The following is a 22,981-nucleotide window of genomic DNA, read 5'->3' as shown; positions in this document are numbered from 1 at the left end:
ACATATATATTCTGGTTTTGTAAGTTAAACATCTTATACACTCATGCCATTATTTTGTTTCTTATATATAATCTTAAATTATTGTTTCTGTTGTGATATACATTAGATTTTGGACTCACAAATATTGCTTGTTATAAACTCACCTGTTATTTCTTCTGGCACGTCCATTTTATTTGGTTCCGAAATTTTCTTTCCATTTTGTTCTGGCGTTTCTTTTAATGTAACGGTTTTTTCCGTTTCCAATGTTTGTGTAGAGAGAGTCGTTTCGTCTGGCTGTTCATTTCCTCTTGATTTCTTAAGTGTTGTGGGTGCATTCGCATCTTGAATTTTGTCTTGTACTGTAAATAATTCTTTATGTTCTGCAATTGGCAACGGTTCTATTACCGTTAATGTTTGTGCGTTTTCCTCGAAGTAGGGTGATGATAAGTGGTCAGTGGTTTCTATTATGGTTTGTTCTTCGGTATTTAAGCCCTGTGCTACGTCGAGATTTGGGGATTTTATGATTGATGTTGGTTTTCTTATTGTTAATTCTTCTGTTGACTCAATTGACTTGGTTTCCTCTATCAATGGTGTCTTCATCTCAATTACCTTTACATTGACATTTCCAATTTCAATGGATTCTTTTTTAACATCTCCAACAGATATTTTTACTTCAACATTTTCTGTACAAATCGCTTCGGATGGGCTCAATTTTTGCTTTGCCTGATGTGTCATTACAGTGTGTTCATCATCGGTGGGGTATTGTGTTAATGTTTCTGCTGTAACTATGCTTTCAGTTGTCAGTGTATTGGCAGTAATTATGCTTTTATCTGCCTTTTGTTCATTTAAAATTAATTCTTCTTCTTTCCCTAAGCTACATTCTGGGATAGTAACTGATTTATTCGCCACCATTAATGGCTCAGAGAGTTTGCTTTCTAGTATGCTTTTAAATGCTTCAGCCTTCTGTTCTAGAGTTTTTTCACTTTCAACAATCATGGTGCTTTCATTCACTGCAAGTTTAATATCTTCAATCTGAGTGACTGCTTTTGCTAACTCTTTTTTGAGTTTTGTTTCTCTTTCTGTTAATTGTTCTAGTGTTGTAAGAGTTTCAGTGATTACAGTATTTAAAGGCGTTATAATGGGTTCTGATTCAGTTAGAAAAGAGACACTTTGTTTCCGATCATCTTCATATTTACCAGTTTTCTGTTCTGCTATTGTTTCTTGTGTGATTGCAGTCTCCCTCGGCAATACATTAATTTTGGCAGTTCTTTCTGTTACTACTTCTTTAGTGAATTGTTCAGTGTTTTCAAATGTTATTGGCTGGTCCTTACTGATTGCCTGACTTTGCACAATATCAACTGATGCCCATTCATGACTAGCCGAATCTGTTTTAATATCTTGTGTATTCCCTTCAATTTGTGGAACTTCTGTGATGGCTACTTGGCGAGGTATAGCAGAAGGATTTGCATTAAACTCTGTTGGAGATGGTACAACAAATAAATCTGACACATTTTCTCCTAGAAAAACTTGTTGTACAATAGGGACTTCTATTGATGGTAATGTTTCAATTGCTGTCGATAATTGTGTAGTATCTTCTTCTACCAGTCCAACAGTGAAATTTGATTTTACATCTTCCACTTGCAATGTATATTTATGTTCAATAAATTCAGGATGTACATTTTTCTCAACTGGTTTGCGATCTGCAGTCATTGTTTGGGTTGTTTCTTGTGTCTGTGTTTCTCCAATAGCAAGGGGATGAGCGTGTGTTATTTGAATGGTTGCTTTTGTTGCGTCTAACAATTTGGGGGCATCAAATGATCCAGTGATTTCATCACACTGTTGTTCTGTAATTACTAGACTTTCATTTGGAAGATACGTGGTATCAATAGTTTTTGTGTCTCTTTTTGGTGATGTTAATTTGCCACTACTGTCGAGTATTTCTGTCTGATAGACTTGTGTCGATGATGCTAAAATTAATTCTTGTTTTGCAATCTTGTTGATTACTTTCTCAATGTTCAGTGGCTTTTCTGTTTCATTTACATGCTGCATTTGTATATTGGGAATAGTAATTGTATCAATTATTACATTAGCTTGCTTAGAATCGACTGTTGTCTCCTCAGACAACTTACCTTCTTTTTCAATTAATACATCTGCCTGTATTTGAACTGCCTCTTGAGTGTTTTGAGATTTTGTCGCTTGCCCTAAAATTCTTGGAGTCAATTCCAAGTTTGGTACATTTAAATCACACACAACTTCTTCTCTGCTGTATGCAGTGTTTAACACAAAATCAACAGTACCAGTCTGCAAGTTTTGTACATTTTCAAACACACACTCACCCTCTTTAATATCAGGCTGGACTTCTGTGACAATTAGATTGGTCGATTGTTCCTTAAAATTGGGTTCAATCTGTTTTGATGAAGGAGTGGTTTCCAAAATCAGTTCATCTTCGACTTCAGCCAGGTTATGAGAGGTGACAGTCAGATGCTGTTGTATTGGTGTGGATGGTTTAGCGGATTTACAGGTAGGAGAAAGGATGTCTAGGGAGCCTAAACGCGAACTGAAATCCTCTTCTTCATCAACTGCTGTAGTTTGGGCGACTGTTAAACCTTCATTGACACTTGTTACTACATTCGCTTTTTTAACATCAAATAAGACTTTCTCTTGAAATTCATTTTCATTTTCAGTTATTAAAACTTGAGATTGTGAAATGCTTTGATGTAAAATGTGTTCAGCTTGTGCAAACATTTCCTTTGGTTTTTCTGGTATTAAATCACTTGTTTGAAAAGTTGAAACAACTTGGCTCTGCTGGGCAACATCTCTTGGAATAAATTCTGGCTTTGCTTTCACTACATCTGGTAATGCTTTTGTTAACAGCTCTTCTTCTTTATGCTCTGTTAATACTTGAGAAATGCTTAATACTGGATTATCTTCAAAATCTACGTCTGCTTTTCTTTCTGTAGGTTTTAATTTACTTGTGAAAGTTTCTTCTTGCTCCTGTGTTATTCCCTGAGACACTTGAACACTTTTAAGAGTTGTGTGTTTTAATGTAGCTGATACTTCTTCTGGTTTGTCCGTCTTCAGCGGTTCTGTTTCTATTCTTGCTTCCGTCTGCATTTGTTGGATAGATTCTTGGCTAATTACTGTTCGTTTGGCTTGGCATGGCTTTGGCTGCTCTTTAGGTTTAGCAGAATCTAGAGGTTCAATCCCAATCTCAGTTATAGTTACATTTTGTTGGGCTACTTCCTTGCCTTGCAAAATATCAGGTCTTGCAGAATGAGTTTCTGGGGCTTCTTCAACCATATAAGGAGTTTCACCTTCACCGGTTTCCACTTCTGTTATTGTGATAGATCTCCCTTCTTCAAAACCAACTCCTGCACTCTTTTTAGATGTCGATGTGGTTTGGAATTCTTCTTCGCTTTCTTGAATTATCGGCTCTTGTTCAATGTATGTTTCATAAGGAATATGAGAGCTGTAAGCAGTTGTCCTTTTTGATGTGTGAGTTACAATATCACCTGTAGAGCTTTCAGAGAAAGTTTGGACTATTTCCACGACATGGTGAGACACAACATCTGGAATAGCACACTTTCTTTCTGGAATTACTAATTCTGATACTTCTCCTTCTTTGTCTATGACAGACACTTCTGAAGTAACGAAACTTTCAAATGGTACCTGGTCAATATGTGCTGAAGCAACAGTCGGTTTTTGTTCTATAAATTTATCAGTAGTAGTTTCAGTCATTATTTCACTTTTTGTCGCTATTTTATGCGTCTCTTGAGGAACTATATGACTTTCAGTAACAGAGGTCAACTCTGGTTTGAAATCAGACAATTTTCCAACTGCTGTATCTAAAAGGATCTCTTTCTTTGATGCTACAGTGTGAGATTTGACATTGGGAGTTGCAAAAACCTCTGAAGGGTGCACCTCCTCTTCAAGAACCCTCTCTTTATCCATTGGATTCACTTCAGTAATTTTTAAGTAGTCTCCTTGTTCAAACACCATCTTTGCTAACTTTTCATTGGGCTTTACAGGAGCATTGAAATCACTTTCTATTTCTCCAAGTTGTTGCTCTTGTGACACGGCACATTGGATTACAGTATGCTCTAAAACAGCTTGCTCTTTTGTTGGAGATATTCTTGTAAACTTTCCCGGTTCAATACCAACAACCACTTCTTCTTTCTGTACCACCTGTTGACTTATAAAATCAAATGCAGCACTTTTCTCTTCAGGTTTGTCTTGACTTCTATAAACGTTCTCCTTATCTTCAGCAAAAACTTCCGTTATTGATATACCTTCTTTAGGAATTAAGGAAACATCTGCACATTGAACATTGTGTGCTGGCTTTTCATCAAATTTATGCTCTACTTCAGTTACGTTAGTTTCAGTTACTGATACTTCTTGGAAAGGAGTGCTACCCACTTTAGCCTTTTTTGTATCAAGTTCTGTTGGTTTTATTTCTTCCTCTTTTAGACTTGTTATTGTTTCTGACTGAGTTGCAATTTTATGACCTGATAAGAAAGTCGTTTGGGCATTTGTAGCAACTGATTCGAGTGGTTTAAGTTCTGTTTCTTTGTCATGACTCAAAACCTCTTGAACAGCAATACTTGATACTTCATCGGGTAATTTGACATTTGCTTTTTTTGCATCTGGTATTATATCTTTTGTCAATTGTGATTCAGATTCTCCCGTTTGCATTGAATATACACTAACACCTTCCAATGGAGCGTGCCCAGTTTTAGCAGTACTCATTTTAGGTTTAACTTCAGAAAGTGGTGCTGTACTCTGCTCTACCAATGTTTCTGATTGTGTAGCTATAGTTTGACCGGTTACTGATGAAGAAGCTGTAGTAGTGCTTGGTAATTCTTCAGATTTGTAGTCATATGTCTTACTGTCAGGAAAGACTTCAGTAACAGCAATGCTTTCTTTTTCCAATACACTTACATTGGCATTTTTGGTTTCCAATTTTAATTGTTCTTTTTCACTAGTTGTACTTTCACTGCATATGACAATTTGAGATACTGTCTCTTGGTAAACATTTTGACTTAAGTTGGCCACTGTTTCAACAGGTTTCTCTTCAGCTATGTCTTCAGTCCTTCCTTCAATGAGCGTCTGTTCAACAACAAGAGACTGAAGTGGATGTGTTGGAACTGTCTTACCACTATGAAAGGCTGGAAGAGAAAATTCTTTGTGCACACCCTCTTTCTCGACAGTTTCAGTTTCACTGATTACTACACCTTGTTTGGTCAATCTGTCAGTAGTCGTTTCACCTACAATCAATTTTTCAGGCATATCTTGAGTCTTCATTGGGGTTTCACTGTCTTGCAAAAGAACTGTAGACACCTGTTTGGCTTCAACAGTTTGAACTGTTGTTTTGGCCCCGTCAGTTTTATATTTGAGACTATCTGTGAATTCTGAAGGTGTTTGTTGAATATTTGTTTCTGTAACGATAAGCGGTTCTGATGGTTTGATAGAAGGTTCAGCATATGATGCTGTTGGAGTCTTTTTAGGAGTAAAACTTCCTGTTGATTCTTGGACAGTAGTTTCGGAGACACTTGAAGTCTCTAAAGTTGATATACTTTTTTCTGCTGACTTATAAGTTGGGACTTTTTCACTTTCAAATGCAGCTTCAGTTTCTGCTGGAGTGGTTTCGACTGTGATTAGTGATTCTTTATTTGAGAAATCTACATCAGCTTTTTTCCTCTCAAAGATATTAATTTTTAAGAATGTTTCATTATCCTGATGCTGAACTGTTGAAACAATAAGACCCTCTTTTGTAGTTATTTCTTCCGTGGCTGATGTGCATTCAGGCATTTTAATTGGTTGTAGTTCATCTTCCTTTTCATGAACCTGCTGCTCAGATATGGTTATTGAATCCTCAGGAGTTAATCCTAAGCCTGCTTTTTGGCCAGGCGGGAGCTTGCTTGGTACATATTCCCCTTCTTTTTCTGGAAGTGTCATCTGTTGAGTCAAAGCGGTGTGCTGCTGAATATATGTTTGGCTTGCAGTTTCAGTAGGAACTATAAGTTCAGGGAAGTATTTGCTTGGTTTAGTTTCAGCAAATACTTCACTAACTACTAAAGACTCAGTCGAAGACACATCAACTTTTGGTTTTACTGGTACAGGTTTGACCATATCACTTAATTTCTCTTCCCTTATTCCTTGATTAATTTCTGTTATGGTTAACCCTTCTTGTGGAATTATACCAGTTCCGGCAACTGCCGTGGCTGGAAATTTCTCAGGAATGATTTCTTCTTCCTTGATTGATGTGCTGGTTTCTAAAACAGTCATCGCTTCATGGGTTTCTAAACAAATGCTGGCATTATTTGATTTTTCTGTAACGTGTTTTGTCTCTTTGACAGTCTGTTCAACAGACGTTTCACTGACTTGAATGCTTTCCTGAGGAACATATTTAGTTGTGACCTCTTGTGGTTTCGGCTTGAATTTTTCAGTGAATTCTTCAATACTGGAGTGAACTCTTACTTCTGACACTGAAAATGGTTCTACAGTGTCTATTACTTTTACCGCTTGCACTTTATCAAGTTTGCCAGGTTTCACTGACTCTGCTTCTTTCTCCTCAGTCATAGTCAGAACGCTGGAAATGACGGTGTGCGGTATAACAGAAACATTTGCATGTTCTCCAGATTTTGGTGTGACTTCTAGTAAAGATGAACTGTCTTGAGGGGTGGATTCGCTGACTTGTTTTGGAGTCATAAAAGGCAAACTCTTCATCGGTTGGTCCGAATAGACTTCAAATTGTTGTATTTCTTCATCATCTCTTGTTTCGTCTATTTTAGGTTTGAGAGGTTTTAATACTTTTTTAATTTTTTTATGACTTTTCTCTTCCACATCGATAATTTCTTCTTCCTCTGTTTTCTCTTTTATTTTAGTTTTCTTTTCTTTAACCTTTGATGTTTTTACATCGACAATTTCATCCTCTTTCTTTTTCTCTTCTGTTTCAGTAATTATTATTTCACTTTCTTTTACAGTTACCGGTCCAGAATCATCTGTGACCTCAGTAATGGTTACTTCTTCGTCTTCTTGTTTTGGTTTCTTCTTGATTTCACCACGCCTTCTTTTAATCACTTCCACCTCCTCAACGATTTCTGTGAATCAATCGAAAGGGTAAGTATTTTGGTAATAAGGACACATGCTAAACATCCACTAGTGTTGTTGTATTACACTTAATATAAAAGACATCAGTCCCTGTTTACATTTATCAGAAAATATATCAATCGTATATAAAATCAAAGTACAATCAAAGTGAAGACAAACAATAGTGAGGAACAAAGTATGAAACACTTTGTGAATATATTTTTTCTGGTATGATGGGAGTGATTCTCTTATTTTTTCACTTTGTTTATATATATATACTTTAAAAACATCATAGGAACTAATGTCTTTGAACAATTTTAAACTGTTAAAATTTTTTGTTTGATTAATTATTGTTGTTTAATTGCATTGCCGTGCTGTAGCAGTTCTATGCATTGTTATGTTTATTACTGCATCTACTTTGTAAAATCATGGCTTGTATTGAGCAAAATAATTGCGATCCATAAAGGTTATGTAATTGTAGCTTTGTTTAATGTGCAACTATGTTTTAAGTGCTTTGCTTCATTAAGCGATACATACCAAGAAGCAGAAGAGTTAACGGAGAAGACTACTTGAAACCATAAAACCATGCATTTTGATATAAAATAAAATAAATAAAAATACCATCCAAATTAAATTTAAAAAGTACCATAACTACCTCATAAATATTTGCCAAGCATGGTGGTAAACTGTTGGGAGGCAACTCACCATCTTTTGATATTAAGTTAAAAAACAACTGCCAAAAATTAAGCTGAAGGTTGTACTTCAAGATGTATGGTCATTAGCTAGGAAGACATTTTGAAGACACAAATACATATATCAAATTCTGGTTGTACCATTTTTGCGGTTGGAAGCAATTGTAGAAGTAAAAGCTAGAAGCAACGTTATTAAGCATCTTACTTTTTATAGCCTTAAAACTACAGCAATTTTATTATTGTTTTCTTTCTTACTTATTTTTATTTTATTTTTTTCCAAACCATGCTTATAAGTTTTTCCGTGCTCAGGGTTAATGTTAGTATTATTATAATTAATTATACATAATACAATAAAAATACATATATTTATATATGAAAATGACATAAAATAACAATTATAATCATTGTATATAGTTTTTTAAATTGTAATACAAACCTTCCACTTCATCTTTTTTCTTCTTCTTTTCTTTTCGAACTGCCTTCATTTCTGTAAAAATAATATATCGTTATTTTAATTTTTAAAGCACAACTCTTAGATCAATAGAAAACTGTGGCAGAGATTGCTAGGATGTCCCAGCCGTGTATCTCTTGCATATTAAATTCTCTCTGATAATTTGAATCAAAATTTTAAAAAGTAAAAGGACAGAAAGTCCTCTTTTCTGACTTTACATAAATGAATGAATTTTAAAACTCTTCCTTCAATGTTGGGTTTTACGAGTTGGCAATATGTCAGATCTCCAATTTTTTTCTGTGCGTATAATGAGCTAGTTTTGAATGAAATGCATTAAACCAATATTTTTGTGTGGTATTTAGTGGCTGTTAATTAATGATTATTTGGAGATTGTGAGATGCGGTCTGGTGTGGCGTAGGTTTAGAAAAACATTTTCTTAATCTTGCCAATGTTTCGATCTTTATTGAAATCATATTCAGGGCTCAAAGTGTTTGTTTTCTTTGTAGATGTGTCATTGCTGTGTGTTATGTTGAGTGCCAACTACCAATAATGGGGATAATTTATTTAATTTTTTTTTTTTAATTTGCGTCTTGTGGAAAAAACTTCTACTTCATTTTGAATCAGTGACTATTGAAGTGTTTTAAAAATTCACCAAACATACAATTCCCTAAGTACTTTCTTACTATTTACATTTTCTAGGGCATGATTACCTCAATAAAGGAATTAAATTTTCCAAAAAATCAGACAAGAGAAATAGAAGTTTTTTTTCTCTTACTTAAAGTATTTGTAACTCCCAAATTAGAAAAAAAAATTATTAATCCAAACAGTCAACACTACAAATTAATTTTTATTATTAGTTACACATTCTAAAAGCGATCATTATATTGTTCATTTTTTTAAATGAAAACACACGTAAATTATTATTTTTTACATTCCAGAGTTAAATCAGGACTTTTCATTCTATTTTTTTTTTTTAAGTCTTACAAGGGTAAGAGGTTGGTAGGTCACAGTTTTGGACTAAACTTTTTTTGGTAATTCTACACTCCAAAAGCATGTATCTGTCACCTCTTGAGGATAGGCCCCTGGTTTCGCCATTTTTTTTTTTTTTTTTTTTTTTAGTTGAAATTTTCTGTTTTTAATATTTTTATTTTGCCGTTCTACTTGCTCAAATTAACTATGGGAATATAATATTTTACAGTATTCTTTATACCCTTTGAAACAACTCCATCGATCTACTGGAAACTTTATGGGTCTTTAGAACTTTATAATCCTCACATAATTACACAAACATCGCGTTTTGTTGATTTCATGTTTATTTTTCTCACTTATAATGAAGTAAAATATAAATGTTGGCAAAGCTAAAAGTAGGACAATCCAGTTTTCTAATGGTGGATAAAATATGTATTTTTAAGTGGCAATAAGCCAATCCGACCAAATGTTTTTTAATACTTTTTTCCCATAAAAATTCGTATTTAAGGGCTTTCAAGGGTATTTAAGATGAATTTGAATTTTTTTAATTTTTTATTTATCTGGCGTACTTTACTAGAGGTGTTAGAGGTGTCTTTCGTTTTTATAACCTTCTCATACGATCCTGATTTTTCATTTAACAAATAAAAAATAAACAAAAATAAATAAATCCAATGATATATAATAACCTTGAGATAAATACAAAACAAAGGCAGAAAAATATATTTGGAAAAACTATGTAAATTACTTAATATTCTTTGACCTAGTGTCACCAAAAAAGGTTCATTAAAATCTGTAGCTTTCCTTTGTAAGCAATAAAAATTCCAAGTCTTGGCAATTTGTTTCGCCCATTTTTCAACTATATTAACTCTGAGTTAAGCCACTGTTAATAATTATCACAAAATATGATTCCTGAAAGTTGCAAATTCGCACCTTCTTTTTCGAAGTGGAAAGTATTCAAGAAATGTTAGGATAATGGGTCTATTTTTACAAACAAGTTTACAACAAGTAAGACATATTTTTATTTTAATAACATCACAAAAATGCCATATCTGTGTTATTATTATTTGAGTATTTATTTAATTGTAGCAACACAATATAACAAAATAAAAAAGACATTTTTTCGAGCATTGTTAAAAGCAAAAAGTATTAATAATAATAAAAGGTGTTTAAAACTATAAGAATAAAAGAACAGTTAAATTGTTTATATTTATAAAAAACACAAAACAAACATTTTATTATATATTTATTAACACAAACATAAAAAAATATAAAAATATTATAAACCATGCAACAAACAAACCAAACTTTTATTTTAATGAAATTAACAAATGTACACATTAATTTGCAATTGAAGACTAGAAACAAAACATTTTAAGAACAATAAGCACAAGTATTAATAATTTGAGCCTCAAGATACCTTTGACTTCCACTTGACTTGTTTCTGTGACAGATTCCGTTGCAGTTTCTTCTGCAATCACCTAAAATGAAAGTAAGCAAATTTTTCATTTTTATACATACTGTTTTTATGTAAGTGTATGATTTTAAGATAAGAACATACAGGCATAGTAGAAATCTGTTCCCAATGTGGTGCTTGGAAATCCCTTGGCCGGAACATCGAAATGACCTCTTGAACTGTCGCATGTTGTAAATCGACCATCGTGAGGAATGCTTTAAATACACCTTTCAGTGTTTCATCAAGCGATTCATGAGAAACCATCTCTGATATAAGCGAACTGTGCCCAACACGTTCCACTAACGAAACCATTGCATTTTGTGCAGCTGCTGTCTTCAGGGCTGGCAATTCATTGGTATCATATAATGTCATTACCTGTGAACGATGTTATTAGTAAAAAAATAAAATAATATATAGTTAGTAGTTTTATTACCTCTTCAACAGTAACACCTTTTCTCTTCAGAACATGAACTTTAGCGAATTCTCTAAGAGGAGCTTGCCAAGGGCCAAATTCTTTTATATTTAACCCTTCAAGTGTTTCTTCAATTTCTGATACTTCTACAGTTGTCCTTGATACACTGACCTTTTGAAGAGTTTGACTCTCAACAACAGAAGCTTCTTTATGTTCTTTATCATCCGGTTTAAACTCAGAAACGGATTCTTCAGTCACCGTTTGAGAAACACTCACTGATTTTTGTTGTGCTGTAACAACTTGGGCTTTTTCTGTTTTCTTTTTCCTCCATGAAGGCATTTCTGCCACTTTTGATTCGGGAACTGTCTCAGAGACAACAACCGACTCTTTAATAGGTTCAACAAGTTTAGCCTTTTCCTCTTTTGGCTCCTCTTTGAATTCTTCTTCTTCACTAACTTTCTTGCAAGTTGCAACTGCAGTTACTGATACAGAATCTTGAACATCAACTGTTCGTTTTGCAGTTGTCTAAAAGAAATGTGCAACATGAAATTGTAGTTAATTGTAAATTAAAACAATATATTATTATTTATACTTACGGATTCTATTGTTTCTGTGAAAGTGGTCACACTGTCTAAGGGTTGGACTTCGGACACGTTCACTGAATCTTTTAGAGTATCCTCCATTAACACGCTAGTCTTTTTCTTCTTTTTCTTCTTCTTTTCTTTGCTCACCTCCACTTCTTCCACAATTTCTTCTGTTTTATCTTCTTTAACTTTTTCATAACCTAAATAGTAAAAATTGGATGAAAGTCTCTGTTAATGGGGCAAAAATTCACAGTTTACTTACTGACTATATTGAGTTTTGCCTTGGTAACTGCCATACCGATATTGCTTGTCGCTTTGCAAACATAAGTACCTTCATCTTCCTCCCTGGCTTTCTTAATAGTCAACCTTGTATGATTCTCTTTGATGATGATTTCGACATTTTCAGTCGCTCTCACCAGTTTGTCATCATGGTACCAAATAATAACTAAAAATGTATAAAATATTTCGATTAAAATAAAGGGGGAAAAGAGAAAAAGTGGCTTTTCTAAGCTACCTGGTTGAGGTGTTCCAGAAAACAGGCAATCAAACACCACAGTCTCTTCATAATTTACATGGGAATCGGTACATTCCTTTACAAATGTAGGAACGGCTTGTTGAGCTGTAATTAACAATAGAATAAATAATTAATAATGGCATTGTGACTATTCATAAACAGGCATAAAAACAAACAAAGTTTACAATGTTATAATGAAACGGATCTTACCTTACAAACTAATGACTAGAATGTTTGTGTCTTTAATACCATTTTAGCAGGGCCTTTACTCATCTATTAAAACAGTTATCACAAAGGGTTAATTTCACAATGATTAAATTTAAAACAACACATCATTAATATAAAACTTACAAACACTTATTCTGGTTTACTAGTATTCTAGTGAATGTTTACTTTGTTTAGAATTACTATTTGAACTTTTGTGACTTTACAGAACTTTATTTTTTTATGTAATTTTTAAAAGGAGGCAAACAAAGAGAAGAGCGTTTTTCATATTAATTATAGGTTGCCAATATTGAACATCATAGTAAACCAGAATAACATTAGTGAGGTTAGTCACCTGAAGTTGTTAAGAAAGCTGCAGCAAGGCCTGCATCCGTTGACATGCATTGGCTTTCTAATAGAAGGAATTCCTGAAGTTCTTCACAGCTGTCTGCAGTGTGCAGTTGATGAAAGCTGTCTGGCTCAAGCTCTCGCGGTTCTAAAGGGTACAAAGTATTGTTTAAAGCAAACGAATGCTTTGGCCCTCTCTCTCTTTCTCTCCAGGACTCACGCCCTCCTTTCGATCTTGGAAAAGTGCTTGGGCGGATTTCACTGTCTGATTCTGTTTTGCTCAAGTCTTGTAAGGAAAGCGATCTTTTTTCTCCATCGGAACTTTTACTGTCCATCGAGGATGCCGGTTCGCTCTTTTCCTCTATTGGAGGGAGAAGATAAAAACTCCCGTGCCTGTAGTCTTCACACTCGGAAAATTCTTCGTAATCGTCTCTAACATGCGTGTCTACGTGTTTCACAAACTCATGCTCCAAACTGTCCTCCGACATCGTTTTGTTATTACCTTTCAATTTTTCCTGCATGTCTTCCATGTGAGTCACCCATTCCGGCTTCCTGTACTCCTTCGTGCCTACAATACCTAGAAATGTCGAAAAACATACATTAGCATTATCTTTTCTAAACTCTTCATACCTGAAAAAGAAAATACAGTTTAATTAGATTATGTGAATATTTGAAAACTAAAACTGTAAGGTGTAAAAGATGTATTAGAAAGCAGTGTTATGTTTTATATGCTGTAGGGGATTTTGGGAGGAGATTGCAGGAGAGATGCAGAAGAAGCGTTGGCCTGAAAAATACATAACAGATGAGACAATTAATTCAAAATCAACTACTTATAAGCGGCTGGTCTAAGCTACAAACAATTGAATAAAATGCAAATATTATTATTAAAATAATACCTAAAAAAATCAGTAATAGGAAATTTAAATGAACCATTTTGACAATATTTACCTGGTAAATCAATAAACGCAACAGTTTGAGCAACTCCAACTTCATTGTGAGCCTCACAGACTATCTCGCCGATATCATCTGGGAAAATCTGTGGCACGGTAAGTATACTTGTTCCATCCTCGAATGTCTCGATGTCAAATTCTTCTGATGCATGGAGCTCTTCTCCACCCTTGTACCAGTGGATAGTTGGTTTTGGTGAGCCTTTGGCCTTTACAGTCATCCTGTAAAATATGACAAAAATTTAATTGAAAAAAAATCTGTCAAAATAATCATACTTAAGCATAGGTTTCTTCAGTCTTACCTTAAGACATCTCCTTCGACAGCTTGAACCATCTTAGGAAGAGGTGTTACAAATTCAGGTGCAGTTGAGAACTCTTCTGGTAGCTCTGCTAGTGTCTCCTAATAGAATATTTTATTTTAATAATTCATTTATCAAACAATGAAACTTTTTAATTTCAATACCTTTTCTAAAAGATCTTCTTCAGATTCACTTTGTGCTGCAAGTAGTGTTGATGTCCCAGCTGAGACAGATGCAATTTCAGAATCCGGAATGTATTCATACGCTATAAAACAAAATATTTAGCAGAAAATATTAAATAATAAAGATGCCTAAAATAAATTACCTTCAACAACTAGTGTGGTTGCTGCTACAGCTTCTCCTGCGGTGTTGGTTGCGGTGCATGTATAAACTCCACTATCTTCTGGGAAAACTTCTGATATTGCCAATTGGCAGACACCCTCGCTGTCCTGTGTTATGACTTTTTCCTTACCTTCAACAACCGGCTTGTCGTTGTGACACCATTTAATGTGAGGAGTGGGCTGACCGGTGACCTTCGCTTTGAAAAGTACGGGTTCACCGTCCATGACCTTCGCTGCTACAGGTTTCAGTTCAAATGATGGCGAACGAAGCGTTGTCATTTCAGATTCAGGACCAACACAAAGTGTTGCTGTAGATGTTACACTACCCGCTACATTTTCAGCGCGGCATGTTATTTCACCAGTGTCTTCGATTTTAATTTTTTCAAATATGAGGATCGATTTATTGTCTTCACTGGAAATTCTCACTTCAGGGCTTGTCTAAAAATAGTTTTTAATATAGTGTAATGTCATTGTGTTTTAATTTTTAACCTACCTTTGCAGGTGTATCTTTGACAAACCATTGAAATGAGCATATAGGGTAAGATTCAACTAGTGTTTCCATTATCACTACTTCTCCTTCACAAACAAATTTAGGTTTTAATGGTTTGATGAATTTTGGAGCTCGTACTGATTCCATTTCCTCTATTTCTTCAATTTCTACAATAGATTTATATTATAAACTTTTCTCTATTAGGAAAATTATAATTACTACCTAGAATCTTAACAGTGCCTGATGTCCTTGCTTCACCGGCTTTATTTGTTACTCTTACTTCAAATTTTCCTGTTTGTTTTTTAGTTGTCTTCTTAATTACAAGAGTAGTTCTGTTTTCAACTATAGTTATTTCTTCTGTTGTCTCAGTTATTTCTTTACCATTCCTATACCATTTGACATTTGGATGAGGAAAACCAGAAAACTCTACTTCCAGTTTAACTGTTGAATCTTTAGGTACGACTATAGCTTCAAGAGGTTTTATTATCCTAGGAGCTTCTAATTTTTCAGGCTGCATCTCTTCAGGCACATCACCTTAAATAAAGTCATTAATTAATAAGTTCAACAGTTAATAATTAACATTTAAAAAATTGTTCCTACTCAAAACAAGATTTGCTCTACACTCAGCTTTTCCAAATTTGTTAACGGCACGAACTGAATATATGGTTTCATCAATTTCAGTTGTTTCCTCAATCGTGAGAACCGACTCTCCTGTTTTGGTATTGAATGTGATGTTGTGAAGGTGATCCGGTATGATTTCTCCATCAGGCCTGTACCATCGTACCTCTGGTGTTGGCATCCCTTTTACAGTACACTCCATTACAGTTAATGACTTGCGTTTTGCCACCTTGGGTTTGAGAGGCTTTACAAACATTGGAGCTTCACCTACCTCCTGTTTTTCTGTAAAAACCAAAATCTTCATTTTAATGAGCCATTAACATAAATTCTACACAAAGTACACAATTTATATTTTAATTTTGCAATTTAGTATTAAAAATAAAATAAAATTTCCTAATCATAAAAATATGATTTCCATTAAAAATAAATTTTAAACTTAATGCGCTTGCAATAAAATATGCCCTCATAAAAAGACAAGCGGTAAATATTTAGTTTAGAATTGTTATCTTGAAAGAAAATTGCTTAACCTTGTGATTATATCACTTAAAGCAATTAACCCATAGTAGATTCTTTGTAATATGAAAATTAAATTTATTTAGTGTCGTACAAATTTTATTAAAGAATTTGACCCCCATCCGTAACACTCAATGGGTTGGACATTAAGCCCTGCATGACAGGAATTAATTTACTTACTAGTGTTACACCAAAAAGTCATTTTAGTATTAGTTCAAGTAAAATGTAGTCAATTCATATCAACCTTATGTTATGTACTGAAATCATCACACTCTAATTTTAATTATTATTTAATTATATTTTTTCTTTATTATATATAATTAGTTTGTGGATGAAAGTTTGTTATTTAGTGACCGGTTGTCCAATAATTTGTTGAAGCGGAAAGGAACAATCCGGAATGAAGTATTTTAGAAAAACACCTTTTTCATTTTTTATGGACATTTTGACCTCTATTCAGGTCATTTTCAGGGCCTGGATGAATTACAAAATGTATGTTCATTGAAAAAATACAATACAGATTTAAATAATATAAATTTTGAACCAAGTATTTCATAATCATATAAAGTTTGGTTTTATTCTTTTGGTGTCATATTTGTTTCGTGTGAAAAACAATTTTATTTCACTTCAATTCACAACAATTTCACTTAAAACAAATATGACACCACAAGAATAGAACCACACTTTATGTGAGTATGAAATACTTTCAAAATTTATATTATTTACATCCGTATTGTATTTTTTTCCAATCAACATGTTTTATATTCACCCAGGCCCTGAACTTGATCCGAATAAAGGTTGAAAAGTCAGGAAAAAAAGAAAAAAAAAGTGTTTTTCTAAAATGTTTCATTCCTGACCGCTCCTCACCACTTCAACAAATGTCAAACATTTGCATGAGTTTGATCAGCAATTTAAAATAATACATCATTCATTACAGCAATAACACTTTAATAAATTATATGATATTAGCATGCCCTGAGTCATTTCTAGTGCGAAAATGTCTTTTCAAATCAGTCGAATAGTAAAAAAAATTCAATTGTCAGATAATATTAAATATAATATTAAAGTATATGTCATTGTTTTATGGAATTTAACAATTTTTTTTCTTTTTGTTTTTAAAGTGTAATGAAAAGCATTAAAATATATTCGTTTAAAAATTAAAACAGCAGATAAGTTGTATGAAAAATTAGCTAAAAAAAAACCATTCGAGTTCAAATAACAACACATTATAGTTAACACACACACAAATACCTATAATGACAAGGTTTGCTGTGCAAGTAGCGACTCCGGCTGGGTTAGAAATACGGCAGGAATATGTTCCGATGTGCTCCTTTCTTACTTTTTCGATCTTAAGGGTGGCAACATTTTCAAAGACAGTAACCGTTTCTGTTTGGGTGGCATTAAATTCATTTCCATTGTGAAACCAGGTAACTGTAGGCATTGGAGTGCCTTCAAATATGCAGGAGAAAAACACCGATTGTTCTTCTTCTGAAATTATGGGTTGAATGCGCTCAACAAATCTTGGAGGTAGAGGGGATGTTGGTTTTTGTATGTTGAACTGAACCTTTTTAACTAGAGGAGATTCTTTTGGAACTTCCTCTACGGAAGGAGTTGAAACAGTCAATTTCTTTTTACTTTTCTTGTCCTTAACAGGTTTAGGTTGTACTTCTTCTTGTTCTTCGTGTTGGGGAAGGGGTTTTAGCTTCGGTCCAGAAGGCTCCTCTTCTTTGACAGGTTCTGGCGATTTGTCCTTTTTCCATGGTTTAAGTTTTATTTCTTCAGGAGGCTGAGGTTCAGGTTCCCCTTGTTTTTTCTTTAATTTTATCCCTTTATCTTCTTCTGAATCTTTGGGCTTTCCTTTTCCCAAAGGTATTTCTCGTTCTTCAGGAGGTTGTTCAGGTTTAGATTTCTTTGGCTTTGGTGCTGATTTCGCTGGTGTTGAGGGAGGTTGTGGTAGTAATTTATCTGGCTCAATCGGCTCATCTGGTACGTCATCTGGTCTTTCTTCAGTTGGAATATCCTTGAGTGGTTTAAGTTTAAATGTTTCATCTTCCGAGGGTTTCCTTTCAAGAGGTTGTTCTGGCAATGGTTTTTTTGGTTTAACGGATTCATCTGGTTTCTCTTCTGGTTTCTTTTCGGGTATTTTCTTTAATTTGACAGTCTCTCTTTCATCCTTATCGTCAGGAATTTTCCCTTTGCCCATAACCAATTTCCTCGGCTCTTCTTCTTGAGGCTTGGGCTTCATTGGTTTTTCTTTTGGTTCAGGTTTATCATCTGATTCTTTCACCAAAGGCTCTTTTACAGGCTCTTCATAAGGTTCATACTTTTCTAGGACTGGTTCAGGTTTTTCTGGTAACTTCACCCTTCTTCTTTTCGTTTTCTTAACTAGTTTCGCTTCCTCATAATTTCTCGATAGTATTCCATTGTCTACATAAATTGGTTCGAGTTCTGTTATCTTTAATGTTTTCAAGGCTGGTGGCCATGGGAAATGAATAATTCTACTTTTAAGTAGTACTTTTGGTACTTTGGGTGTTTCAACATCCTTCTTTGGACGAACAGTAGTTTTCTTGAGCTTCACTGTGGCAAAAAGAGGTTCCTCTCCAATTTTACTCACTTCTACCTTATTTGGTTTCATTTCCATTCTATCAATTTTCATAGGTTCCAGTTTTGTCTGTTCCTCTGGTTTTTCCTTACTAGGTTTGGATGTAGTTTTCTTTTTCTTTGGCTTTTCTTCTTCTTGTACTTTTTCCAATACTGATTCTTCTGTAGGGGTAGGGACTACATCCTCTTTCTTTTCCTTTGGTTTCTTTGTTTTCCTCCAGGAAGGTATTGCAGGCTCTTCTAACTTAGGTATTTCAGCTGTTGGCTCCACAGTTTCTGGTACAGAAGAAGATACCAAGGGTGTCTCAGATTCAGAAGGTAGTTCTTCGACCTGTTCTTCAACAGGTTTTTGTTCTGTTACCTCAGGTACAACCTCATCTCCCAGTACAGCATCAGGTTTTTTCTTGGGTTTTTTCTGTTTCTTTTTATCGGGAGGTGTTCCATACAGTTTTGGCTCTACATCCCATTTGTCATCATCACTTACAAATGGTTTTGGCTTGCCGACTTCTGGCTCAGCTTCTTTATCTTTGCCAGGAGATTTCTCTTTTTTCCATGGTTTCAATTTAATTTGCTCTGAAGGTTGAGGTTCAGGCTCTCCTTGCTTTTTTCTAAATTTCTTGCCCTCCTCATCATCTGATGGTTGTGGTTTGCCTTTTCCCAATGGTATTTTTAATTCCTCTTCAGGCATTTCCTCATCAGGTTTTTTCAATTTTATTTTCTTGGGTTTCTTAGGCAAAAGTTCTTCAGACAACACCTCTTCCTGCTTGGTTGGTTCATCTGGTACATCGTCTGGTCTTTCTCCAGTTGGAATATCCTTGATTGGTTTAAGTTTAAATGTTTCATCTTCCGAGGGTTTCCTTTCAAGAGATTTTTCTGGCAATGGTTTTTTTGGTTTAACAGATTCATCTGGTTTCTCTTCTGGTTTCTTTTCAGGTATTTTCTTTAGTTTGACAGCCTCCCTTTCATCCTTATCGTCAGGAATTTTTCCTTTACCCATAATCAATTTTCTTGGCTCTTCTTCTTGAGATTTGGGCTTCATTGGTTTTTCTTGTGGTTCAGGTTTAGTATCTGACTCTTTCACCAAAGGCTCTTTTTCAGACTTTAGAAGCCTTGATTTTCTCCAGGAAGGTGTTGGACGTTGTTCCTCAGCTTTGCGTGTTTCAGATGGTGATTCTACTGACTCTGGGGCCTGTTCTTCAGGTTTGAATGAATCTTTTGTTTGTTTTTGTCTTCGCCAGGGAATTTCAGGTTTATCTTTTAACTCAGGAACTTCTCCAGTTAATTCGGCAGATTTTTTGTAAGGTTTCAAGGGTACATCATCTTCTTCATCCATTTCTTCTTCTTGTACAGGCACTGATGATGCTGAATATACCATATCTTCCGGTTTAGTGGGTTTTATTATTCCTTTCTTCTTTTCTCTTTTAATTTCTGGCGTATGTTTTATTTCTTCATTCAGTTCTTCTGGGATTTCTTCAACTACATCTGTGATTCGTACATGTTTCTCTTTCTTCAGAGTTTTGTCTTCTTCATTTTTTAAAGTATCTTTAACTCCAAATGAGATTTTAAGTATTGTATAATCTTCATCATCCGACACTTTCTTTTTAGTTGTCTTACGTTTCTCTGTAAGTTGTTCTTTCTCAGACTGTTCAATTAATCTTTCCCTTCGCTCATCTGATTTAGTCTCAAATTGTTCACTGTCAGCTCTGAATTCAACTTTTTCAATCTGAGTTATATTTGATTGTATTTGAATGTTTTCAACCGTTACCTGTTCTGGAACATTAAAATGAGGCGATAAAGGTTTAAATTGGACGGTTTCAGGTTCTTCAAGAACATCTTTACATGTTTTCTTAGCAGGCTTCAACTGAACCTGTTCTTGCGTCCAAGGAACATCCTTCTGTGGTGCAACAGGTTTCAACTCAACCGTTTCCGGTTCCTGTGGTGCTTCTTTGGGTGTTTTCTTGGCAGGCTTCAATTGAACTTGTTCTTGTGTCCAAGGAACGTCTTTCTGTGGTGCACCAGGTTTCAATTCAACAGTTTCCATTTCCTGTGTTGCTTCTTTGGGTGTTTTCTTGGCAGGCTTCAACTGAACCTGTTTTTGTCTCCAAGGAACATCTTCCTGTGGTGCACCTGGTTTCACCTCAACCGTTTCTGGTTCCTGTGGTACTTCTTTAGGTGTTTTCTTGGCAGGTTTCAATTGACCCTGTTCTTGTCTCCATGGAACACCTTTTTGTTGTGGTTTTGGTTTTGACTCAAGTGTTGTTTTTTGACTTGTTGTTTTTTCTGCTCTTTTTTCTTCTTCACTTTTCCTATCTACTTGGCTGTCCAGAGATTTTTCTCTTGGCTTTCTCCATGGAGTTGCAGACCTTGTGTCTAATGACCTGCCCCTTTTCTGAAGCCATGTTGTTCTTGTCATTTGCCTTCCTGTCCTTTCACCTTCCAATTTGTCACTCACTGTTTCGCTTGAAGTATCACTAACTTCACTATACTCTATATTACTTAATGATAAATCCCCTTGTACATCCCCTTTCTTGTAGACCCCTTTATCCTTGTTACCACCCTTTTGATCTTTAACTACAGTTTTTTGCGTATATTGTTGGTATCCTGTAATGATATAATTATATGTACAGCTTAGAAACAATTTATTTCTACATTTTAGAAATGAATTGTTTAAACATGCATAAATTCAAGTATAAAAATATATCAACAGTTTAGAAATATTTACAATATAAAATTTAAGTTGTATTATCAGTTATTTTATTCTAATCTTTCTTTGAAATAATCTTCAATTGAAATAAAATTGAATCTTGAAAAAATCTTTGCTTAATATTCAAACAAAATTAAATGTCAATTAAATCAGAATTTCAAATAATTTAATCATATAAGAATTTTGTTTTATAAAATTAATTTGCTGCAGGTTTTACAAAAATACGAAGTATCTTGTTTACATTGGTAAGTACATGAACAAATATGCATATTATATACTTGGTTTAACTTACACATAGTGATACATAAAACATAATAAATATTAATCTACTAAATTATGGTGTGGTAGTTCGTATAAAACTGAAATATTTCCACGATATTTATATTTTTAATGGTTTTATGCTTTCTCATACAGCCTTCTTCATCTGTGAAGAAATTAGTTTTGTCACAATAGTTGCTGTTTATTCTTAATGTTAAATAGAACAAGTGTGCCCCACCCCGGAGGGCTCCTGCAGAGAGCCTTCTTCTCCACTCCTACCCTCCCACAAATAGGCCACCACAAAGAAGTGGAGGTGGGGGTTTTCGGTGTACGAGACTCGAGTTATATTTTTGTAGTCTCACTCCGGCAGTTCTCAAATCTAGTGACCCACCTCGGAGCTCTTCATCAGTTTAGTGTTGTGTGTTTATTCAGACATAATATGTTGTACTATAGCAACAAAAGGAATTCACAGGTTTTTTAATGTTTAAAATATTTTAAAGAAAATTGTAAAAATCTGCTTGACTAACATTTTTGTAGCAAGAAACAGCATATTGTAAAATTTTGTTTTCCATGTTTTGTTTTTTTAAATTGTGTCAAAGTTCAAATCTCTGGCAGATTGTTAATCAACTTTTAACTTGTCTTTAATAAATTTATTTATCTAACAGTAACTAAGAGAAGAAATTATCACAAAAAAACTTGGCTGTTAAAAGTGTATTTTAGTGAGTCAGCGATGTATTGTAAGGCTTGGCTTCAAGCCTTTGGCATTAAGCGTTAATTTATTGTTCTCAGTTTTCAAATATTTCTAGAACTTGGAAAGACCTACATGACCATGTATAGTGCAATTTTTTTTCTCAAGGCTCGAGGACAAATGAAAGTGAGGCCATGACATCAGGGCCATATAAAGGCCTCCAACCACAAGTTTCCTTTTAAAGAAGCCTATTGAGTCACCAAGACCTTGAAGCATTCAGTTTTTGTTTAAGATGTAATAAGTTAAACAAAATAATAATAAAACAGTTTATAACTGAGTGTTCTTTTTCTACCCAGCCTCCCTATATTTATGCTATCTTGGACTTTAGTTTACTAAAGAAAAAAGGAGAGAGAAAAATGATTCATTGCATATACATGGGTTTGTGCCAAGAAGTTTCTGAGATGACTCTTTAATCTGTAAAAATTTAGAAGGGTGGGTAGTGATGAATCAGAAGCATCACCCAGACAAAAATATTACTCTACTAGTATAAGTGGTTAGAGGCTCGTCTTGATCGGAGCAACTACATGGTGGGAAAGAATCTATTTGTAAGAAATCTAAATATATATGCCCTTGGCCACAGTTTTTCTTCCTTTCAATAAATTAAACCCAAAATAATTTTTATTTAGATACTTTTTTTCCATAACTTTTTTTCTTCAATATTATTCTAGTCTGATTGGCCTTCAAAATTTTATATAGATTTTTTTTCTTGATCATAATAAATATACGATACTTTCTTTATAAGGTTATATTTGTATGAAAGGGTCGTTGAT

At 34.3% G+C, this 22,981-nt stretch overlaps 1 protein-coding gene and 1 long non-coding RNA gene across 2 annotated transcripts in view; one reads left to right on the top strand and one right to left on the bottom strand.

The window, feature by feature from the left end:
- LOC106673577 (titin) overlaps positions 1–22,981 on the bottom strand; it is a 151,636-nt gene that overhangs the window by 21,793 nt on the left and 106,862 nt on the right. Inside the window, exons 75-91 of the mRNA XM_024225167.1 lie at positions 17,152–21,102; positions 15,373–15,672; positions 14,995–15,306; positions 14,776–14,939; positions 14,267–14,720; positions 14,106–14,206; positions 13,945–14,042; positions 13,644–13,864; positions 13,198–13,272; positions 12,144–12,248; positions 11,892–12,074; positions 11,642–11,829; positions 11,067–11,570; positions 10,739–11,008; positions 10,598–10,658; positions 8,197–8,247; positions 144–7,079 (exon numbers count right to left, since the gene is read on the bottom strand). Of these exons, the coding sequence (XP_024080935.1) occupies positions 144–7,079; positions 8,197–8,247; positions 10,598–10,658; positions 10,739–11,008; positions 11,067–11,570; positions 11,642–11,829; positions 11,892–12,074; positions 12,144–12,248; positions 13,198–13,272; positions 13,644–13,864; positions 13,945–14,042; positions 14,106–14,206; positions 14,267–14,720; positions 14,776–14,939; positions 14,995–15,306; positions 15,373–15,672; positions 17,152–21,102 (13,974 nt within the window). The remainder of the gene's footprint in view (positions 1–143; positions 7,080–8,196; positions 8,248–10,597; positions 10,659–10,738; positions 11,009–11,066; positions 11,571–11,641; positions 11,830–11,891; positions 12,075–12,143; positions 12,249–13,197; positions 13,273–13,643; positions 13,865–13,944; positions 14,043–14,105; positions 14,207–14,266; positions 14,721–14,775; positions 14,940–14,994; positions 15,307–15,372; positions 15,673–17,151; positions 21,103–22,981) is intronic.
- Positions 21,415–22,488, top strand: LOC106673600. The gene is made up of 2 exons (XR_002909892.1): positions 21,415–21,935; positions 22,129–22,488. It is a non-coding gene; the product is annotated as an uncharacterized LOC106673600 (long non-coding RNA).

Source organism: Cimex lectularius, unplaced genomic scaffold (genome assembly GCF_000648675.2).
Source record: "Cimex lectularius strain Harlan isolate CLEC.00 unplaced genomic scaffold, Clec_2.1 scaffold15, whole genome shotgun sequence".
NCBI lineage: Eukaryota > Metazoa > Arthropoda > Insecta > Hemiptera > Cimicidae > Cimex > Cimex lectularius.
This window is presented reverse-complemented; position numbering and strand designations above follow the sequence as displayed.